Source organism: Rhinatrema bivittatum, chromosome 4 (genome assembly GCF_901001135.1).
Source record: "Rhinatrema bivittatum chromosome 4, aRhiBiv1.1, whole genome shotgun sequence".
In the NCBI taxonomy this organism is placed as follows: domain Eukaryota; kingdom Metazoa; phylum Chordata; class Amphibia; order Gymnophiona; family Rhinatrematidae; genus Rhinatrema; species Rhinatrema bivittatum.
In genome coordinates, this window is record NC_042618.1 from 125,699,893 (window position 1) to 125,717,054 (window position 17,162).

General features: G+C 41.4%; 1 protein-coding gene across 4 annotated transcripts in view; it reads left to right on the plus strand.

Annotated features, from left to right (window-relative positions):
• The window catches only part of TEDC1 (tubulin epsilon and delta complex 1), a 176,383-nt gene that overhangs the window by 24,703 nt on the left and 134,518 nt on the right, over positions 1-17,162 (plus strand). For 2 of the 4 annotated variants that reach the window (XM_029598831.1, XM_029598833.1), the window contains exon 4: positions 9,928-10,098. The exons of the other annotated variants lie outside the window; for them this stretch is intronic. In XM_029598831.1, coding sequence (XP_029454691.1) covers positions 9,928-10,098 — 171 coding nt within the window. The remainder of the gene's footprint in view (positions 1-9,927; positions 10,099-17,162) is intronic. 4 annotated transcript variants of the gene reach the window in all.

Sequence of the window (17,162 nt, forward strand, 5' to 3'; positions counted from 1 at the left end):
TCTGTACTACAGACATTGTTGTGTTGGGAACCGTTCCTCCGGATAACTCCAGGAGCTTTACAACTTCGTACCGTTCCATCCTTCTTACCCAAGGTAGTCTCGGAGTTTCATTTGAATCAGTCCATTTCGTTGCCATTCCTAGATAGGCACAAGGATGACGAAGAATATTGCCTCCTCTGCCATTTAAACATCAGTAGGTTTTTGTTGTGGTATCTGGAAGTTTCAGAACCAGTCCGCAAGATGGACTGCTTGTTTGTTCTTCATGGTGGAAAGAGGCAGGGCGAACTAGCTTTGTAGGCTTTTATAGCCCACTGGATCAAGGAGATGGTCACAGGAGCCTTTGTGGAGGCAGGAAAGCCATTACCCTGTCAGGTTAAAGCTCATTCTACTAGGGATCAGGCAGTCTCCTGGGCAGAAGCTAGATTGCTGTCTCCCATCCACAGCTGCGAGTGGCGGCGTGGTCCTCCGTACACACCTTCTGCAGGTTCTATCGCTAAGACGATGCAGCCTTTGCAAGGGCCATGTAAACCGAAACATGGGCAGCCTCTCGCCCAGATTGGGAGTAGTTTTTGTATATCCCATTGGTCCTGAGTCCATCTGACTACATACTAGGAAATTGAGAAATTACTTACCTGATAATCTCGTTTTCCTTAGTGTAGACAGATGGACTCAATATCCTGCCCAATACTGCCCAAGAACGGTGCCAAGAAATTGCCCGTGAAATGAATATCGATTCCAAGAGATTGCGGGTAAGCTGTCGCCCAGTCCCTAGATCAAGGCATGTATAATCTTGCTGGGATTCAGCGTTTGTTTGGTTGAGTACAGTTACGGTTATCCGTTTTTAGTCAAGTTGGTTTTAATCAAGATTTTCAATAGTATGTTCACAATAGCTTTTGAAGAGAATTCTGAAGGGCTGAGGTCACTGCAGGGGTGTATTTAAGGTGACGTCAGCTTTGAAACCTGTTTCCGTCTCCATCTGCTAACAGGGAAGCATATAATCCATTGGTCCCGAGTCCATCTGTCTACACTAAGGAAAACGAAATTATTAGGTAAGCAATTTCTCCATTTTTCCTCTGATATTTTTTTGTTAAAGCTTTGAAATTCTGAGAAAATATAAAATACAAACTGAAAATGAAGGGCTTGATTAGGAAATGATTGGCATCTATTTTGATATCCTATCCTTCCGAGATTGTTCAGGGTAGGTTACAGTAAAACATAAAAACAGTTACAATTTATAGAAGTAGATGGACAAGACATAAAATCAAATACTGTATCAATGAACATCAAAAAGCAGTAAAGACAAAAATTTAGAAATAATGTCTAAAAGACGAAAGGACAGTTGATAAGTTTACAGCTTTCAGTAACTTATTCCACCAGTTTGGAACTCTATAAGAAAAATGGCAGTTTTAAGCCATAGCTAAGTTATTGGCTTTTGGTGGTGAAATCAGATAATTACCATGTTGTGATTGCAATGAGTGAGAGAGAATATATGGGATCAATCACTCAACCAAATAGATGGAATCTATATCATGCTGGGCCTTAAATAATAGGCTGAGGAACTGGTAACCAAGAGAGAGCGATTAGAATGGGTGAAAAATGTTCTCTTAATTATGCTTGCACAAGCAGTCTTGTTGCAGCATTTTGAAGTAGTTGTACATGTCCACTACTTTTGCATGTAAACCCAAGTACAGGACATTATAGTAATCATCTGTGCCAACACAATGGTGTACAACATTTTCACTAGTATGCTAATGCAACTACTCTGCAAAGTAAAGGTTTAAGGCTTTTTTTCTGAATCTGTAGGCTTTCTTTAAATAATGTGCAAGGGTACAGCAGAATATTTTATATATGTGAAATAGGGCAGCTACCTGGCATTAGATGCAGTGCACACATTCTTCTTTGGGATTGTGATTGTGTCTTTCAGGCTGTACGAATTGTATTCAGATCCTGTAAAAAAAAAAAAAAAACCACAAAAAAACCCCCAACACAACCACTTGTAATTTGGCACAGTTAATGTCTGTTCAGAAGAAAAAAGGACCCTGTTTTCTTAATTGTTTCTAACCAATGACTAAAATAAAGCACGTTAGCACTTAGTTTATTGCAGAAAAATGTACATGTGTGTTCTCCAACAGTGGCCTAAATATTGTAGATGAAATTTCACCAATGACTTGTGCAGGAATATTTCCACATCCCTATTTTCCTGTAGGTTATAACTTTCATTCTGTAGCCTAGGATCCCACTGAAACTCTTTCACCGAATCATGCATCGCTTGCCTTTGTTCCTGTGCGGCAGTTGCTTGGCTCTACTTTTTTCATTAATGCTTGGTTGTCACATTCTTGATTTATTTTATAAAATTTCTTTTACTTTCCCTGAAATGTCAGCCTTGTACAGATGTTAGTCATCTTCAGAAAGGCATAGCTTCCTTTCCAGCCCTTTTTATGAAAACAGCTGGCCCTGTGTTGATTCCTTTGGCATTCCATTGATCATTTGCCTCTTCTTGAAGTGAAATGGAATGTTCAGCAATTGCATTCAACTTGTTCTGCGTCTCTGGACCCTTTGTCTTATTCTCCAAGCAATAGAACAAACATAATAATTAGCTGTTTTCTTGAAGCCAGCTGGTTGTATCTATTCTTTATTTCTTTTAGAAATACAGACAGACGTGAAGATTTTGTTGCTTTGTTAGGTCTTTCATATAAATAAACTATAAAAAAACGTTCATTTTCAAAGTTGTGTGCATTTGATATGAATTGCTTGGAAGTATTTTGTCATCATATTCTAATGGATAACCATTGCCTGAAGATGGTGACTGTTTTATGTGCTGTTTTTATTGTATGGAGGTTGAATGTACAAAAGTTAACTAACCAACTCAGCAAGTTACAAGAAGGTCATAGAGCAGCCACACATAAGGACCGCAAAAGGTTTTATTGTTAAAAAAGAAAATTATTTGTATCCTCAGAGGGCGCTTTTCATATTTAACTTTGTTTATAATTTGCACTACTAAAATATGTGACTCTTCTTTGACCAATTGTACACTTAGATTAGGAAAAGTTGGTTGGAGAGGAATCACATTTGGGATTGCCTGTCTACTAAGGGAAACATCTATGCTTTAAATGGAAAATTGTATTTAATTTTGCTCACTAGCAGATGGCAGCTGCTTGCAAATTTTAAATTATACTGATTGTTTGGTGTGCTTAAGGCATGCAGAGAAAAGGAATTTTGTATTTTGGTGTCTTATTACCTAAAAATTTAAAGTGGAGAACAGCATCCTATTGTATTAATGATGGGAATTTACAGTAATGTAGTTTCCTATAATAATTAGTGATGTGGTTGCCGTGTTTAGTCTACTTGAATTCATGGAAATAAAGGTCAGTAAGCAAAACAAACTTTATATACCTTTTTATTGGACTAAATACATTTCTTGCTGGAAAAAACAGAGGAAACAATCATAAAACTTATAGCCACTATTTGATTGTTGTTTTTTGCTATTTTGGAGGGGAGGAATTGTTTTGGCCTTCTCCTTCCTTAACCCATCTTGAGAAGTACTATTCTTTTTCCCATCACTGAGAAAGGACACTGATTCAAGTCTGGAGATAGATAAAAGACTGTAATACTGAGAACTATTTTTTTGTTCATGATGAGATTTTTGATATTCTTATGTGGATCTTATTTTTTTAAGTTGTAGTAAAACCGTTTTTATTTGAACACCAGTCCCAATCTTCTGTGTGGTTTTGTTACCTTCTACTTGAAATTGTTTGAAGAAGATGATCTAAGTGAGTATCAGCTGAGTCTGTGAAAGTGAAATGCGGGGAGTTTAAGAGACTGTGTGGAAAAAGACCACTTTTAATATCTAGGGCCCTGGAGGCTTGGTCTTCCTCACCGCTGGTGAAACCCTGGCACTCAGGGTCAAAAGTCTGATTTGTGAGAAGAGTTCTGGGATCATGAGTGTAACCCTGGGATTGCTGTGACCCCTGTATTAGGGGATTACATGTGCAATAATACATGCTGTTAAACTATGCCAACACATAGGACTCCTCAGTTACCTACATAGGAAAGACATTCATCATAAGGGAACCCTATTCAAGCTCCTCCTCTAATGTTAAAAATGTATTTGTATATATTATTTAATGCAGAAAATTTGAAGAGGGATGCTACACTGGTGGAACAGGCCAGAAGTTAATGATAAGAATAAACCTACACAAACCCCAAATTATATATCATAAAGGATACAAAAGCAGCATGGTGGGACATTTCTCAGGATGAGATCACTTCATAAACAATGATCTGACATGATGCTGAAAGGTATATTCAGAGCAATCCAGGAACATATAGTAACATCCATAGTAATGATGGCAGAAAAGGATCAAGTGGTCCATTCAGTCTGCCCAGCAAGCTTCATAAGGTAGGAACTACTGCTCTGTGTAGGTTACTCCCATATTTCTCTTAAGGATAGTAGCTGCTGCTCCATGCAGTTATTCCCACGCCTTATGATAACCCATAAAAATTGCAGTTAGCAACATTTTTTACTGGGTGATGAGCTTTCTTGAAAATTCAGACAGTGCTGCTTGATGTGTTTTCTTATGTACTTGGCCATAGACACAGTTGTATGCTTTTCCCTTATTTCTGTGTATCAGTACCCTAGACCTTAGAAGTCGGGGCCCTCTTGGTTGTTTCTTAGCATTCAGACAGTTAATCCACACCAGTGGGTTATGCACAACTACCGGCAGATGGAGATGGAGCAAAGCTGACGTCACGTTATATATATATACCCCTGAACTGGCATTACTCACTAGTATTCTCCATTCATCAGATGGTGGACATGCATCTCCATACTGGGGATTGCTTAAAAAAATGTATATATATTTATAGAACATGAAGGAGAAAAGAAGAAGGGAAATTAATTTGGGCCACTTTCCTATGATGATACCTCCTCCCTCAGGGTTTTCCTGAGGTGCTATCTGCGGATCCCTCCCTCAGATAAGTGCTTCAGGCCATTAGCTGGTTTTCTGGCATGGATTTAGCTGTAGAGAGAGAAACAGATGAGAGCCTAGCGGGTGCAGGAAGCCAAGCACAGCGGTGAAGGCCTTTGCCCTCTCCCCCCGCAGCTGAAGAGCATCTCTATATTCGGCTGGGACGGGCTGCGTTCAGGTAAGGAGTAAAATTAAAAAAAAAAAAAAGATTGAGGGTTTCCATTTTCTTTCTAATCTCTGAGCCTTGGCATGCTGATCCAACATCTATTCCCACCTCCGAGGAAGCTTGGCGGGTTGAGCAACCTTTTGGCTAGGCCCTGCTCTCAGTCTTTGCTTAGATGCTACGTGGAAGGCCATGGCAATGTTCACATGCTTTTCTGAGCAAAAGTCTGCCCCGAAATACTGTCTGATATCGGCTTGCGCTAGCGTGCCCGGATGAGCACTCAGGTTGGCGCCTACCTGTTGTGCATTATAATTTTTGTGCGCTTATTGGACAGGCCTTGTTTTTGGCCGCCCTGTCTAGGCTCGCTTGTGCGGGCACACAGTGGTCAGACGCTTTGGGAGTGTGCTGGTAGCAGGGGTTTACTTTTGTGCTGTTAGCCATATTCTTTTTTTATATTTAAGTTTTATTAATGTTGGCAAAAAATGTTCAAACATGGACCCAGCGTGGCAATGCTGCTTTGAAACAGCTGTTTGTCATATTCAACCATCTCAGCGTGGCATCTCTCCCCCCCTCCCCCCCACCTTGTATCAGCACTACTTGGAGGCTGTTTTTGCTGAGCCCTCCCTTCCTAGAATTAAAAGACAGGGTTTTTCTTTAGGTGCACTATTTTTGCTTAAATTTCTATGCAAGTGCTGTATTACCTTAGATGGAAACACATTTTTATGATCCTTCGCATTTGGAAACTTTCCTTCTTGATAAAGAGTCAAAATTTGTGTGATCTAGAGAATTGCTGAGGTATTGATGTAAAGAGTAGACATATTATCTCTCATTGAAATTATGTTAGTGTTTGAATAATTGCTTGTTGTAACACTCCCCAAATATAATGTGGACTGGAGGTAAGGTAGTAGACTGATAATCCATATTATTTGAGATGTCTTACTTTCCTTGTATTTAATTATTAGTAATCCTTATTTCATGTATTTTATTGATGTAAAATTGATAAAATTCCAATAAAATATAAATTAAAAAAAAAAAACGAATGATGCGGGAATAGGTCTGGAGGGAGACCTGTCAGAGATGTGGCCTGGTTTTGGGGCTCCCCTAACTGGGTCGTCAGCTGGGGAAGACTTTTCAATGGGTGCAGGACCGATGCCCCCTGTGGGCCAAGATGGCGTTCACGCACTTTTCTTCACGCAAATCTGCTGCGAAACAGCTTGGTGGGTTGAGCAGTCATTTGGCTAGGCCCTGCTTGTAGGTTTTTGCTCAGTCGCTGACTAGGTAGGCCTAAGAGTTCAGGATCACAGTCTGTGAATCCCCGCACACCTGGTGCCGCAGTTAAGTGTCAGAGTGTGACTGCACCTGCTACCGGTCACACTGATTGGGACCCAGGTGGTATGGATAGTGAAAGCGCCCCTTATTCCCTGAAGGCTGGGAAATTCCTCCGGGAACTGTATAGCAAAATGTTGCGTTTCTTTCATAGAGATGGGTTGCTGGCTTGGATCGCCCAGGCACTGAAGATGCTGGGGGTGCCGTATGCCGAAGCCAATCAATCCCATTTAGATTCCTTACGTGAAGTATTATGGATGATATTCAAGAACTGATTGATCTTAAATGGGGTGCCTCAGATGCTATTTTTACAGGGGGACGGGCCTTGGCAGCGCTGTACCCCCTGGATCCGACAGAGAGAAAGCAGTTGCGCTTTCTGAAAGTGGATGCGCTTGTGTGTGCCATCACCAAGCGGGTGACTATCCCTTTGGCAGGGTGAGTGGCTTGAAGGAGGCGCAGGATAGGAGAACTGAAGCTATACTTAAGCAGGCCTCGAGGCGGAGGCAATGAATTACAGATGGCCTCTTGCTGCTCCCTGGTGGATTGCTCTTCCTTGCTCTCTCTCAGGAAGTCGATGAGTCTAGTTTGATTTCAGGGCAGTGCCTTACAGCCTCTCCACCCTGGATGAGCCTGATCTCATCTGATTTCGGAAGCTAAGCATGGTTGAGCGTCAGCTATGGCTGATGAATGGATGCCGAGACAATCCAAAACCTACTCTTACAAAGTGGTCTTTTAATGATCACTCTGGTTCGGGAGTGAAAAAAAGAAATGGCCAGTAAAACCAGAGGATTAAAAGCAGGTGCCATGCTCATTTGGCACGATACGTTGAGCTGGGGGCTTCAAACATTTTTTACCCTACAGAGGAGCAACTTTTCAAATGGCTCGACCTTTGGGTAGGTTTCAGTCCTTCATCTCAGGTAGCCCAGATGGAGCATGGGCTCAAGTGGTGGTGCCTTCCCGAACCCCTCAATGAAAGCGTGCAGACCCACTCACAGGAACAGGAGGTAGGGGGTCACTTATCTCTGTTTTTTATTGGAGGTGGATGAAGATCACCTCAGACCAGTGGGGTCTAGAGGTGATGAGAGATGGCAATGTTTTGGAGTTTGTCAGTTTGCCTTGGGACATTTTCGTGGTTTCTCTCTGCAGTTCTCCGCAGAAGAGACAGACAGTGGAGTGTAAGTTGTCAGGCCTTCTCAGCCTGTGGACTGTGATACCAGGGCCCATGTCTCAAGATAATTCGGGCTGATATTCCTTCACCCCATTCTGGATCACAAGGGAGTCAACCGGCCTTTGCAAGTGACTTGTTCCCGTATGGAAATCTTATGCTTGCTGATAAGAGCAGTACAGTTGGGGGGATTTATTAAATCTCTGGATTGTCAAAGAAGTATCTGCATATTCCTGGCTGGAGCATCAACTGTTTCCTGTGTTTTGTTGTTTTGGGGGCGATGATATCACTTTTTGAATGCTACCCTTTGGTTTGGTGCTGGTAGCAGCAGTGTTGAGAGGGGATAACATTCTGATCCTCCCGTACTTAGATGATTAGCTAATTCAGACCAAGAGCTATGAAAGAGAATTTTCAGGCCCCCTCGCAAAGTGATCTCCTTGCTGCAGGAACTAGGTTGGATGGTGAACTTGGCAAAGAGCAATCTGAAGCCATTCCAGATACTTGAGCATCTAGGGGTTCATTTTGACATGAAGCTAGACAGGTGTCCCTGTTGGGGTTCCGCATTCAGAACTAATAGCACAGGTGCAACAATTGACGGAAACAATATGCCTGATGGTGTAGTCTTATCCACAAATGCGCAGGTTGATGGCAGTCATCTGAGAGGTGGTTCTGTAGGCAAGAGCGCATTGGCATCCTCTTCAGCGCACACTGCTTATCCATTAGAGTCTACAGTCTTAGAACTCCTTGATACGATTTATTACCAGTGGAGAACAGGATCTGACTGCATTGGTAGTTGCAGGCAGATCATCTAATGAGGAGCGTTCTCCTGCGAACACTGGACTGGCTACTATGTACGATGGATATGAGCCTCCAGGTTTGGGAAGCTTACTGTCAGGAGTTGAAAGTGCAAGGGTGCTGGTTTACAGAAGAGTACCTCTGGAGCATCAATCAGCTGGAAGCCCGTGCCATTTGGTTGACATGCTTGCAATTCCTCGCTCGCTTGCAGGATCGAGTGGTCTGAATAAAGTCAGTTAATGTGATGACAGTGGCTTGGTCATTGTCTGTAAGTCTCCTGAAAATGACATCTCATATGGAGCTCAGGTTTAAAATGGGTCAAAGGCAAGGAAACTAGAAATTCTGAGAGAATTCACTCTGCATTATTTTGTGCACTGAATGTAACAGTATAATTTGATTTGACATTGTGACAAGAATGGAGTATTACTTCATCCCTGAGTTTATATAAATATGGTTTTTGTTGACAGAATGTCAAACATTGTCACCAGTGAAAAGAATTAGATGAATGTAGTTTTATATACTGTTTTAGATGATTTATTGTACATCACTCAGAGCTTTCTAAGTAAATATATTTTACTTATGAAAAGAATTGTTTCGTTTTCCGGCTCATGGGACAGACCTGTGAGCCAGCGCTCTCACTCAGATTCCCTAGTCGGCTGCTTGGAACAATGGCACCGCTCTTCTGCCCTGCAGCTAGATGCCGCCACTCCCTCTTCCTCCAGTAATAAACAACTTTGTCTAAACCGAAAGTTCTGAGCCATTTTGTATTTCCTTGGTAGACAATGAAACAGGTTATCAGGAACTTTTTGCTGTTGTACAAAGCCCTATTTACCGTCAAACAAGCATAGCTGTTGTAATCCTATCAACAACCATCAGCACCTATTTTCAAGCAATTGGCATGTCTACTTACATTTGGCATTTGGACTGGCCTCCAATTAGACGTCAGGTAATGGCTTCTCAAATGCAGTGATTTCAACTAGTACTTTTAATGCTTTATAAAGCATGGTTTATTGTGTTTAGCAGTGAAGAAAAGGGGACAAGGATCCAGAGAAAGATTTGAAATGGGTGCAACATTTCTTTTTAGCCCCCCTCTCCTGTACATTTTCTTATATTCATCTAGTAGGAATGTGAAATCTTAGGTGCAGCCAGCATTTTTGGAGTAAAGGGATGAATTTCTTTCTGCACAATCTTATTTTATGACTTCTTTACAGATATAAGTTTAATTCTGCATCCTTTTTTTTTTTTTTTTTTATAGCTGGCTACATTTTTATGCATTCATTTTATAGAATTTTTTTACACTGCTGTACGATTTTTAAATTACAAATAAGATATATTATTAAGGGTGTGTATTTGCTTTTGGCAGGCATGATTCTGCTGCTTATGTTGAAATGCAGCTGAGACACTGTTATTAACAACCTTACTTTATTATTCTTTCTCTAGTAGTAATTTTGCTGTTGGATGTGCTCAAAGAGCAACAAAATGTGTTTTGAATTATCTTTTGCTTCATTTAGTGCAAAGCCATCCATACTGCCAGACACAAAATTAAGGAGGAAACTATATCTCCATTTTCCCGGCAAGGTGAAACTGATGTCAGATACCTTCAGTGGTTAAATGGTAAACTACGATTCTGCTGGAGGACTCTACATGCAGCACAACAGGAGGAGTGTGCTATTTTGCACAAGGTATGGATGGGGCCTTCTCCATGCAAATTCATTCTGACCATTTTTAAAAGCTTTGGTTTCGGACCTATAAACCTTAATGCCTTATGCATGGATGCACTATTTGTTTGGTCTCTGCAGAGCATGCTGTAAACAGGCACACTGAGTATTGTCTTCCATTTTGTGACACTTGTAGGATGATGGGACATTGTTTTCTCCTGTCCCAGAAGAAGCCTTTAGCCTGTTTTGTCAGGTAGAAGCAGTTTGCTCTTCCCTCATCCTGCTGGAAAACCTCCATCATGATCAGTTGTGTGATGGAAACTTATTTATTCAACTTTCTTTTTGTTTCATTTAGTAGTATTGTAATCAAGTATCAAATTATATACAGCATTGCTATACTAGTACTGAACACAGATATATATTAGATGTTTGAATAAAGTCTCCTCCTAGTTTGAAATGTCATTCTAAAGTGACATGGAGGAGCTAGCCTAATGGTTAGAGCAGCAGGCTTCAAATCCTGCTGATTCTCCTTGTGACATTGGACAAGTCACTTCATCTTACATTCCCTCACATAAAACTTAGTGTGCAAGCCCTCTGGGGACAGGGAAATAATTGACTGTACCTGAATGTATCTTGCATAGAGCTACTAATCAGGCCCAGATTTAGGCATAAGCAAAATAGGCAACTGCCTCTGGTGCCAATTTTTTTTTTTTTTTTTAATTCATCTGTATTGGGTCATTGAGTCAAAACAGACATAAGAGCAATCTTATAACAGCAGTAAGATGCAAAAAAGGGTTGATAGGTGCTGGAGTGTTACCGCTGCTACTCCATCTTTATCAAGGCCTCCCTCCCAGCTGCTTATCTAAAGCAGCAGCATCCTGATCCAGCAGTAGCAGCAACTTAAAAAAAAAAAAATTCAGTACAGGGCCTGCCGCTATCTGCCACATGCCCAAAGCCATATGGTGGTACTTCCCCCCTCCTCCCACATGGCTTCCTGTTACTATGGAAACCAGTGCAAAGGGCAGGGCCTTGAGCATGTGGCGGGCGGCTTCAGGTTTTAAGTTGCCTGCGCCACAGGATCCAAACAGCGCTGCTTTAGTTAAGTGGTTGGGGGTGGCCACCCCACATCTCGGGGGAGGGTAGGCTCCTACCATCCACCATGGTGCCTATGAGCACCAGAAATGCAAATCTGGCCCTACTACCAAAAAAAAAAAAAGTATTAATTCCTAGCAACGGTAACATGGAATAGGCTTAGTTTTTAGGTACTTGCCAGGTTCTTATGGCCTGGATTGGCCACTGTTGGAAACAGGATGCTGGGCTTGATGGACCCTTGGTCTGACCCAGTATGGCATGTGCTTATATTCTTATATTCTTACGCTTTGAAATGTCCTGTTATTTCTATCCTTACAGGATTATGCTGTTTTTTATTGCACTTTGACTTTTCTGTTTGTTTAACCACTATCTTTGTTACCCCTAAATTTACTCTACATTACTGTCTCCTCAACAGTTCCTGCTCTCCATTTTCCTGTATTCTGTGGGATATGGGTTACACAATGAATGAGAGTATAGTGTGTATATCCTTTCTTTTTGTATGGGGGAACTTCAGTGTTTACAGGTCTCGTGTTTTTTTTTTTTGTAATCTGTGGGAGGAGACTTTATTCATTGTCCATATGTGATACAAGCAATTGGATTGTATGTTTCCTATATATGCTGATGATCTTTTGTCCTTTATTATTCTGGACTTTGTTCCAGCTCTTCTGCATACCATAGATACTTTCTTAGTTTTTTGGGCTATACGGTTAATTGGACCAAATCATTAGCTATTCCTTTAAATCAGTATATTCTTTCAGTAGATCTTGTTGCTTATCAATTTCATTGGACATTGACTGCCTTTAAATATTTTGGAGTGTGGTTGAGTTTTATTCTACAAGCTACCATGGAGGCATGTGTGGATTATTTAATTACTCTTACTAAAGACTTGGTTACACTTTGGTCTCTAGTGCATTTTTTTCTTGGTGGGATAGATTAGAGACCAGTAAAATGGTACTTGCTCTAAAAGTGAACTATGTATTTAGTATGTTATCACTCCCTTTTCATGTGATGGTATACACGAATATTGAAAGACTCCTTGTTCTTTTCTTGTGTTATGTTAAAACCTCAAGGCTTGCTCTCAAAAAACTAAAAACTTGAAAATTTGGGGGATGTCAGTTTTCCAGATTTTGTTTTCTAACTTGAAGCAGGGTTGTTTATGGTTGCAGACAGATGTCTTTTCCTCTAAACCCATGTGGCTGAGTTTGGAGGAATCCTTGGTTGATCCTAATCTTATGTCTTATTTTTCTGATATGTACTTGCCTCCCTTTTTGGAGAATCACTTAGTTTTAAAGGCCACCTTAGTGGCAACCTTTTGAGATGTTTTCTCAAATTTCTTTAACATTATCCAAAAAGATGCTGTTATGGGATAATAATAAGTGTTTAAAATAATATTTCTTTTCTGGAAGGTTTAGGTTGATTCTGGAGTCTGGGCTCTTGGACAGTTGGTTATGTTTGGGAAGTCCCGCTCCTTTGCTGAATTGCAAATGGAATTGCGTTTATCTACTTCCCAATTCTTTCAGTGGATAAAACTATGACATTGTATATTGGCCTCTAAAAATACTTTACTGGGTTTATCTGATATATCCCATACTATGCATATTTATGAGAGTATTCTAGCTGGTACCAAGCCCTCTTCAAAGTTTTACAAATTGATTAAGGCTAGACTCCCAGGTAGCTGTGTTGGTATATCAGAGAATGGAAAAAGGATCTGGACATAAACTGTGATTTTGACAATTAGCCTATTTTTTGTGATAAGTTACTTAAGAGGGTCATTTTCTGCCTCTCTTACTGCTCATAGAGCAGTTTGGACTTCTCTTAAACTTGCCGAAGTTACGGGTAATGGGAATGACAAATATTGGTCTTGTTTGAATGAGCTAGGTACCTTTTCTCATCTCCTCTTGTCCTAATCATTTGCCCTTTTGGTCTCAGGTATGAGATAGAATCTGTGTTTATCTTCCTTTTCATCAAGATAGAGTTGTTATACAGAAATCCCTGGCTGTAGATGCTGGTCTATCTTCCCATGCGAAGAAACTTTTGAATTTCTTGTTGCATGTGGCTTCATAGTTAATTTTAAATAACTGGAAAAATAATACATTGTTGGATGTGAGTATGTGGTGGAATACTATTTGTACTTTTTGAAAATATGAGCCTACTTGTGGCAGAGCGTAAGGGCTTTGTCTTAGAGGCCAGAAAAGTTTGGAACCCAATATTGTTGTCTACATCTTAGTTGTTTTCTGCATTCTCAGTGTTAATTGTGATTGCTTGGCACATTTCTTCCTCCTCTTCTTTATTTATTATTGACATGATGTCCATTATTCTTGTTGATGTATGGTTTTATTCTGAAAATTAATTAATTATTTTGTACTAAAAACGTTTCTTTCTAGTACTTGGTTCCACAACAGTGTGCTGTTGGTACCTGCCAGCTTTCGAGACACACTGAGTGTGCCCACCATCGAGTTTGATTTTGCAGCCTTTTTATTTAGGCCCATCATATCTAGCAGGTTTCAGCAATGTCATTGGTGCACAAAGATTCTGTCTATCATGGACCTCCATGTTAGATGTATCCTGTGCCTGGGGGCATTGCATGATGTCCAAGGATGTTGCAAATGTGTGACCATGACCTTGAATGGACACTGTTCCCAAATAGAACTCATGGAAAAGCATTTTGGGCACTGGAAGACCAATCCATTGAACTTGGAGCTGAATCAGTGGCATCATGGGACCATCTGTTCCCTCGAGGTTGCTCATCTATAAGGAACCCAGAGTAGGCCTTTGTCTGACTCTTCCTGATCAAAGAAGGAGTTGGGTTTACCTTTTCCACACTGGTATTAAGCAGATCCCATGCAGAGCATTAAGGGAAGCCGAAGCCAGATGCTGGGAGCTCATCTTCTAAGCAGGCCAGAGAATTGCGACAGCTTCTACCAGTCCAGGTATCTGCTACCGATCCACCTCTGTTCTGAGGACGTGTTTACCCCCTCCTGCCTCCCAGTTGGTATTGGCATCAGCTGTCTTCTAGGAGGAGGTGGATAGAAAGATCCAGCAGGCCTTGGAGAAAGTGCTGCAGAGCCTTGGTGCTGTGCCATAGAGGGCACCGAGGTAGTTGTGGACAAGCTTCTGTTGGATTCCTTATGGGTGTGCATGATAGTGAGACACCAGCACAGTTACTGGTACCGGATCCAATGCTGATGCTTGGAGGAGTATCAGGATCAGTGACTACCACCCTGCTGTTGATCAGCTCCTTGGAGGAGAAAGCTTCTCCAGACTGTCAAAGCTCCTTGGGATTCAGGCCAAACAGTTAATTGTAGTGGTCCTTGAGACCTTGGTTGGGGGATGAGCAACAAGGGAGTCCTCACCATTGGTAGACCAGGGTGAGTAGGAATTCTAATACTCTTGGCAGTGTGGCTTTGACTCTGCAGATGCCTCTGAAGAGGAGGTGTTGACGGGATTCTGCTCTGACTACCAGAGAGAAGAAAATCCCCTCCTGAGGACCTCCTTCATAGGCTTTATGAACAAAATGGCTAAAGCCATTCCTTTTTCTTTACAGATGGAGGATGAAACCAGAAATAAAATAATGCACATCCTTCAGTTTATGGAGCTTCCTAAGGAAGTCATGCAGTCCCAGTCCATGAAGTCCTTCAAGGGGTGGAGATGAAGATGTGGGAGCACCCCCTCTCTGTGGCTTCTGTTAGTAAGAAGGTGGACATGATCTATCTTGTCCAAAAGGCTCCTGGATTTAAAAAGCGGCAGTTGCTACACCGATCTGTGGTAATCATATCCACTCTCAAGAAGGCCAAGAGGTCAAGAACTCATTCCTCTGTGCCCTGGGGAAAGAATCTAAAACCCTTGACATCCGTTGGAGAAAGTTCCCTGAAAATCCTATGATTAACATCCGCATAGCCTCCTACAGTGTCTCAAAAGAGGAAGTAACTACATTAGGTTCAGACAGCACAAAGGGGAACAGTATATCTCTGTTTTAGTGAGAGATGAGACACACATGAGCGCAAGACACCTAACACACAACCCATGGAACCCCCCTCTCATAGTGTGATGGCAAGAACAGAGGGTGCAAAACTATGTCCATGCATTCAGAGAAAGCCCTAGAATTTTAATCTAGACCTGGCTGTCATCCCATCCTGGATGGTAGCCCAGTATCAATTTCGCAATTAAGTGTATATAGGAGGGAGGTTTGGAAGCAGTCTTTGGCACAGAGTGGACTTCAGATCCTAATTTCAGCCCACAATGACTACTATGACCCCAGCACTGCAGTACCTTGTCCCAGAGAGCCAGAGCTGTTGTCCGTACCACAGAGGGACCACCACCAGAGTTGCCCCACTTGATCACCAAGGGAACCGGAACAGGAGACTAGAACTCGCCCGCCTGCCTCAGATTGCCCGGCCAAGCAAGCTGAGCAGGACATACTCATATAAGTATTAATTTACTTTCATCTATTTTTAGCTCCAAGTCTGTGTTAATATATTATCCTAATATTGCTTATCAGTATATTGCTTTTGCTGCTTATATTGCATGCTTATTGCCATTGCCTTTTACAATGTATATTCCTTTGCTAGTATAACCTCAAAGTGTGTGTCTTATTTCTGCTGGGTCATACAGGGCAAACATCCCACCCCATAGCCACACCACCCCAGGCCACATGTCCACTAAGGTGAACAAGCATTGCACAATTTGGAACTCAAAAAGAGCCTTGGTCTTCTGCCTGGGGCGAACTGGTGCTCATAGAAAGTCCTTCTAACTCTTCATTTTTGTTGACATAAATAAACTAGGGTTTACTATTGCCAAACAGATTTTATCAAATTGGCTAGCAAATGCATCATGTTTTGTTATGACCAGATGGGGCTGAATTTGGTAGGCCATGTCAAGGCGCATTTCGTCCGAGCCATGTCATTGCTGGTAGGACACCTACAATCAGTCCCCATGGAGCAGATCTCCAGAGTTATGACATGGAGATCTCTTTACTCATTCACATCTCACTAGTGTTTGGACTGTGATGGCCAATGTGACAGTAGGTTTGGCCAGTATGTCCTGCAGAATTGTTTGAGATGTAGAACCCTATTTCTTTCCCTCCTAGGGCCTATTTTTGTTTCAGTGGCTCCCTTATAGGTTAAATATAAAATGGTAAAAAGGCTTGTTTCCATGAAAAATATTGCTGTGATACTTATTTGTTGTCTCCCCTTTTTCCATTGAGGGCAGCCTGTAGCTAGAGATGTCCCCATGTGTGAGGACTGCCATCCTGTTTATCCTCGGAGAACGCAGTGTTGCTTACCTGTAACTGGTGTTTTCAGATTGACAGTAGAATGTCAGTTCTTATGAGACCTTCCCCCTCCCCTTGGAGTTGATTTATATGTTTTTTTAATGCTAAAATGCAAGACTGAAGGGAACCTGTGTGGATGCATAGCATAATAGCATGCATGGCCATGCTTGTTGAGACACAGTCAAAGTTCTAGACACTTTGATAGACATTTTACATGCTGGGCTCAATCAGATAGTGAGGACTGACATCCTACTGTCATCGGAGATGATAAACTCTGCTTGATCAAGGCATCTATCAGAACTTGATTAAAAAGGGATTTGGACATGTTCTGGCAAGAAAAAGTCATAAACCATTTTAGCCAGGTAAGTTTGGAAAAGCCACCACATATCGCTGGAAGTGAGCAACAAGAAATAATCTTTTTGGGATCTGGCAGGTAGGTGTAATACATACTGACCACTGTCAGAGATTGGATACTGGGCTTGATGGACCTATTGTCTGACTCATCATTGCATATATTATTTTCTTATGAGAAAGTTGTGGAAATTTATGAAGAAAGTCTAGCAGAGATTAAAAAAAAAAGGACAACAATTAAGGTCTAGATAATGAGCTATGACAGAATAGAAGTATTCCTTTACTTGAAGAATGACATGGAGTACCTGGAGATTTTGGAGAAACTCTGGAGAACAGTAATAATATGAAGTCTTAATATTTCTTCCCATGAAGAAAG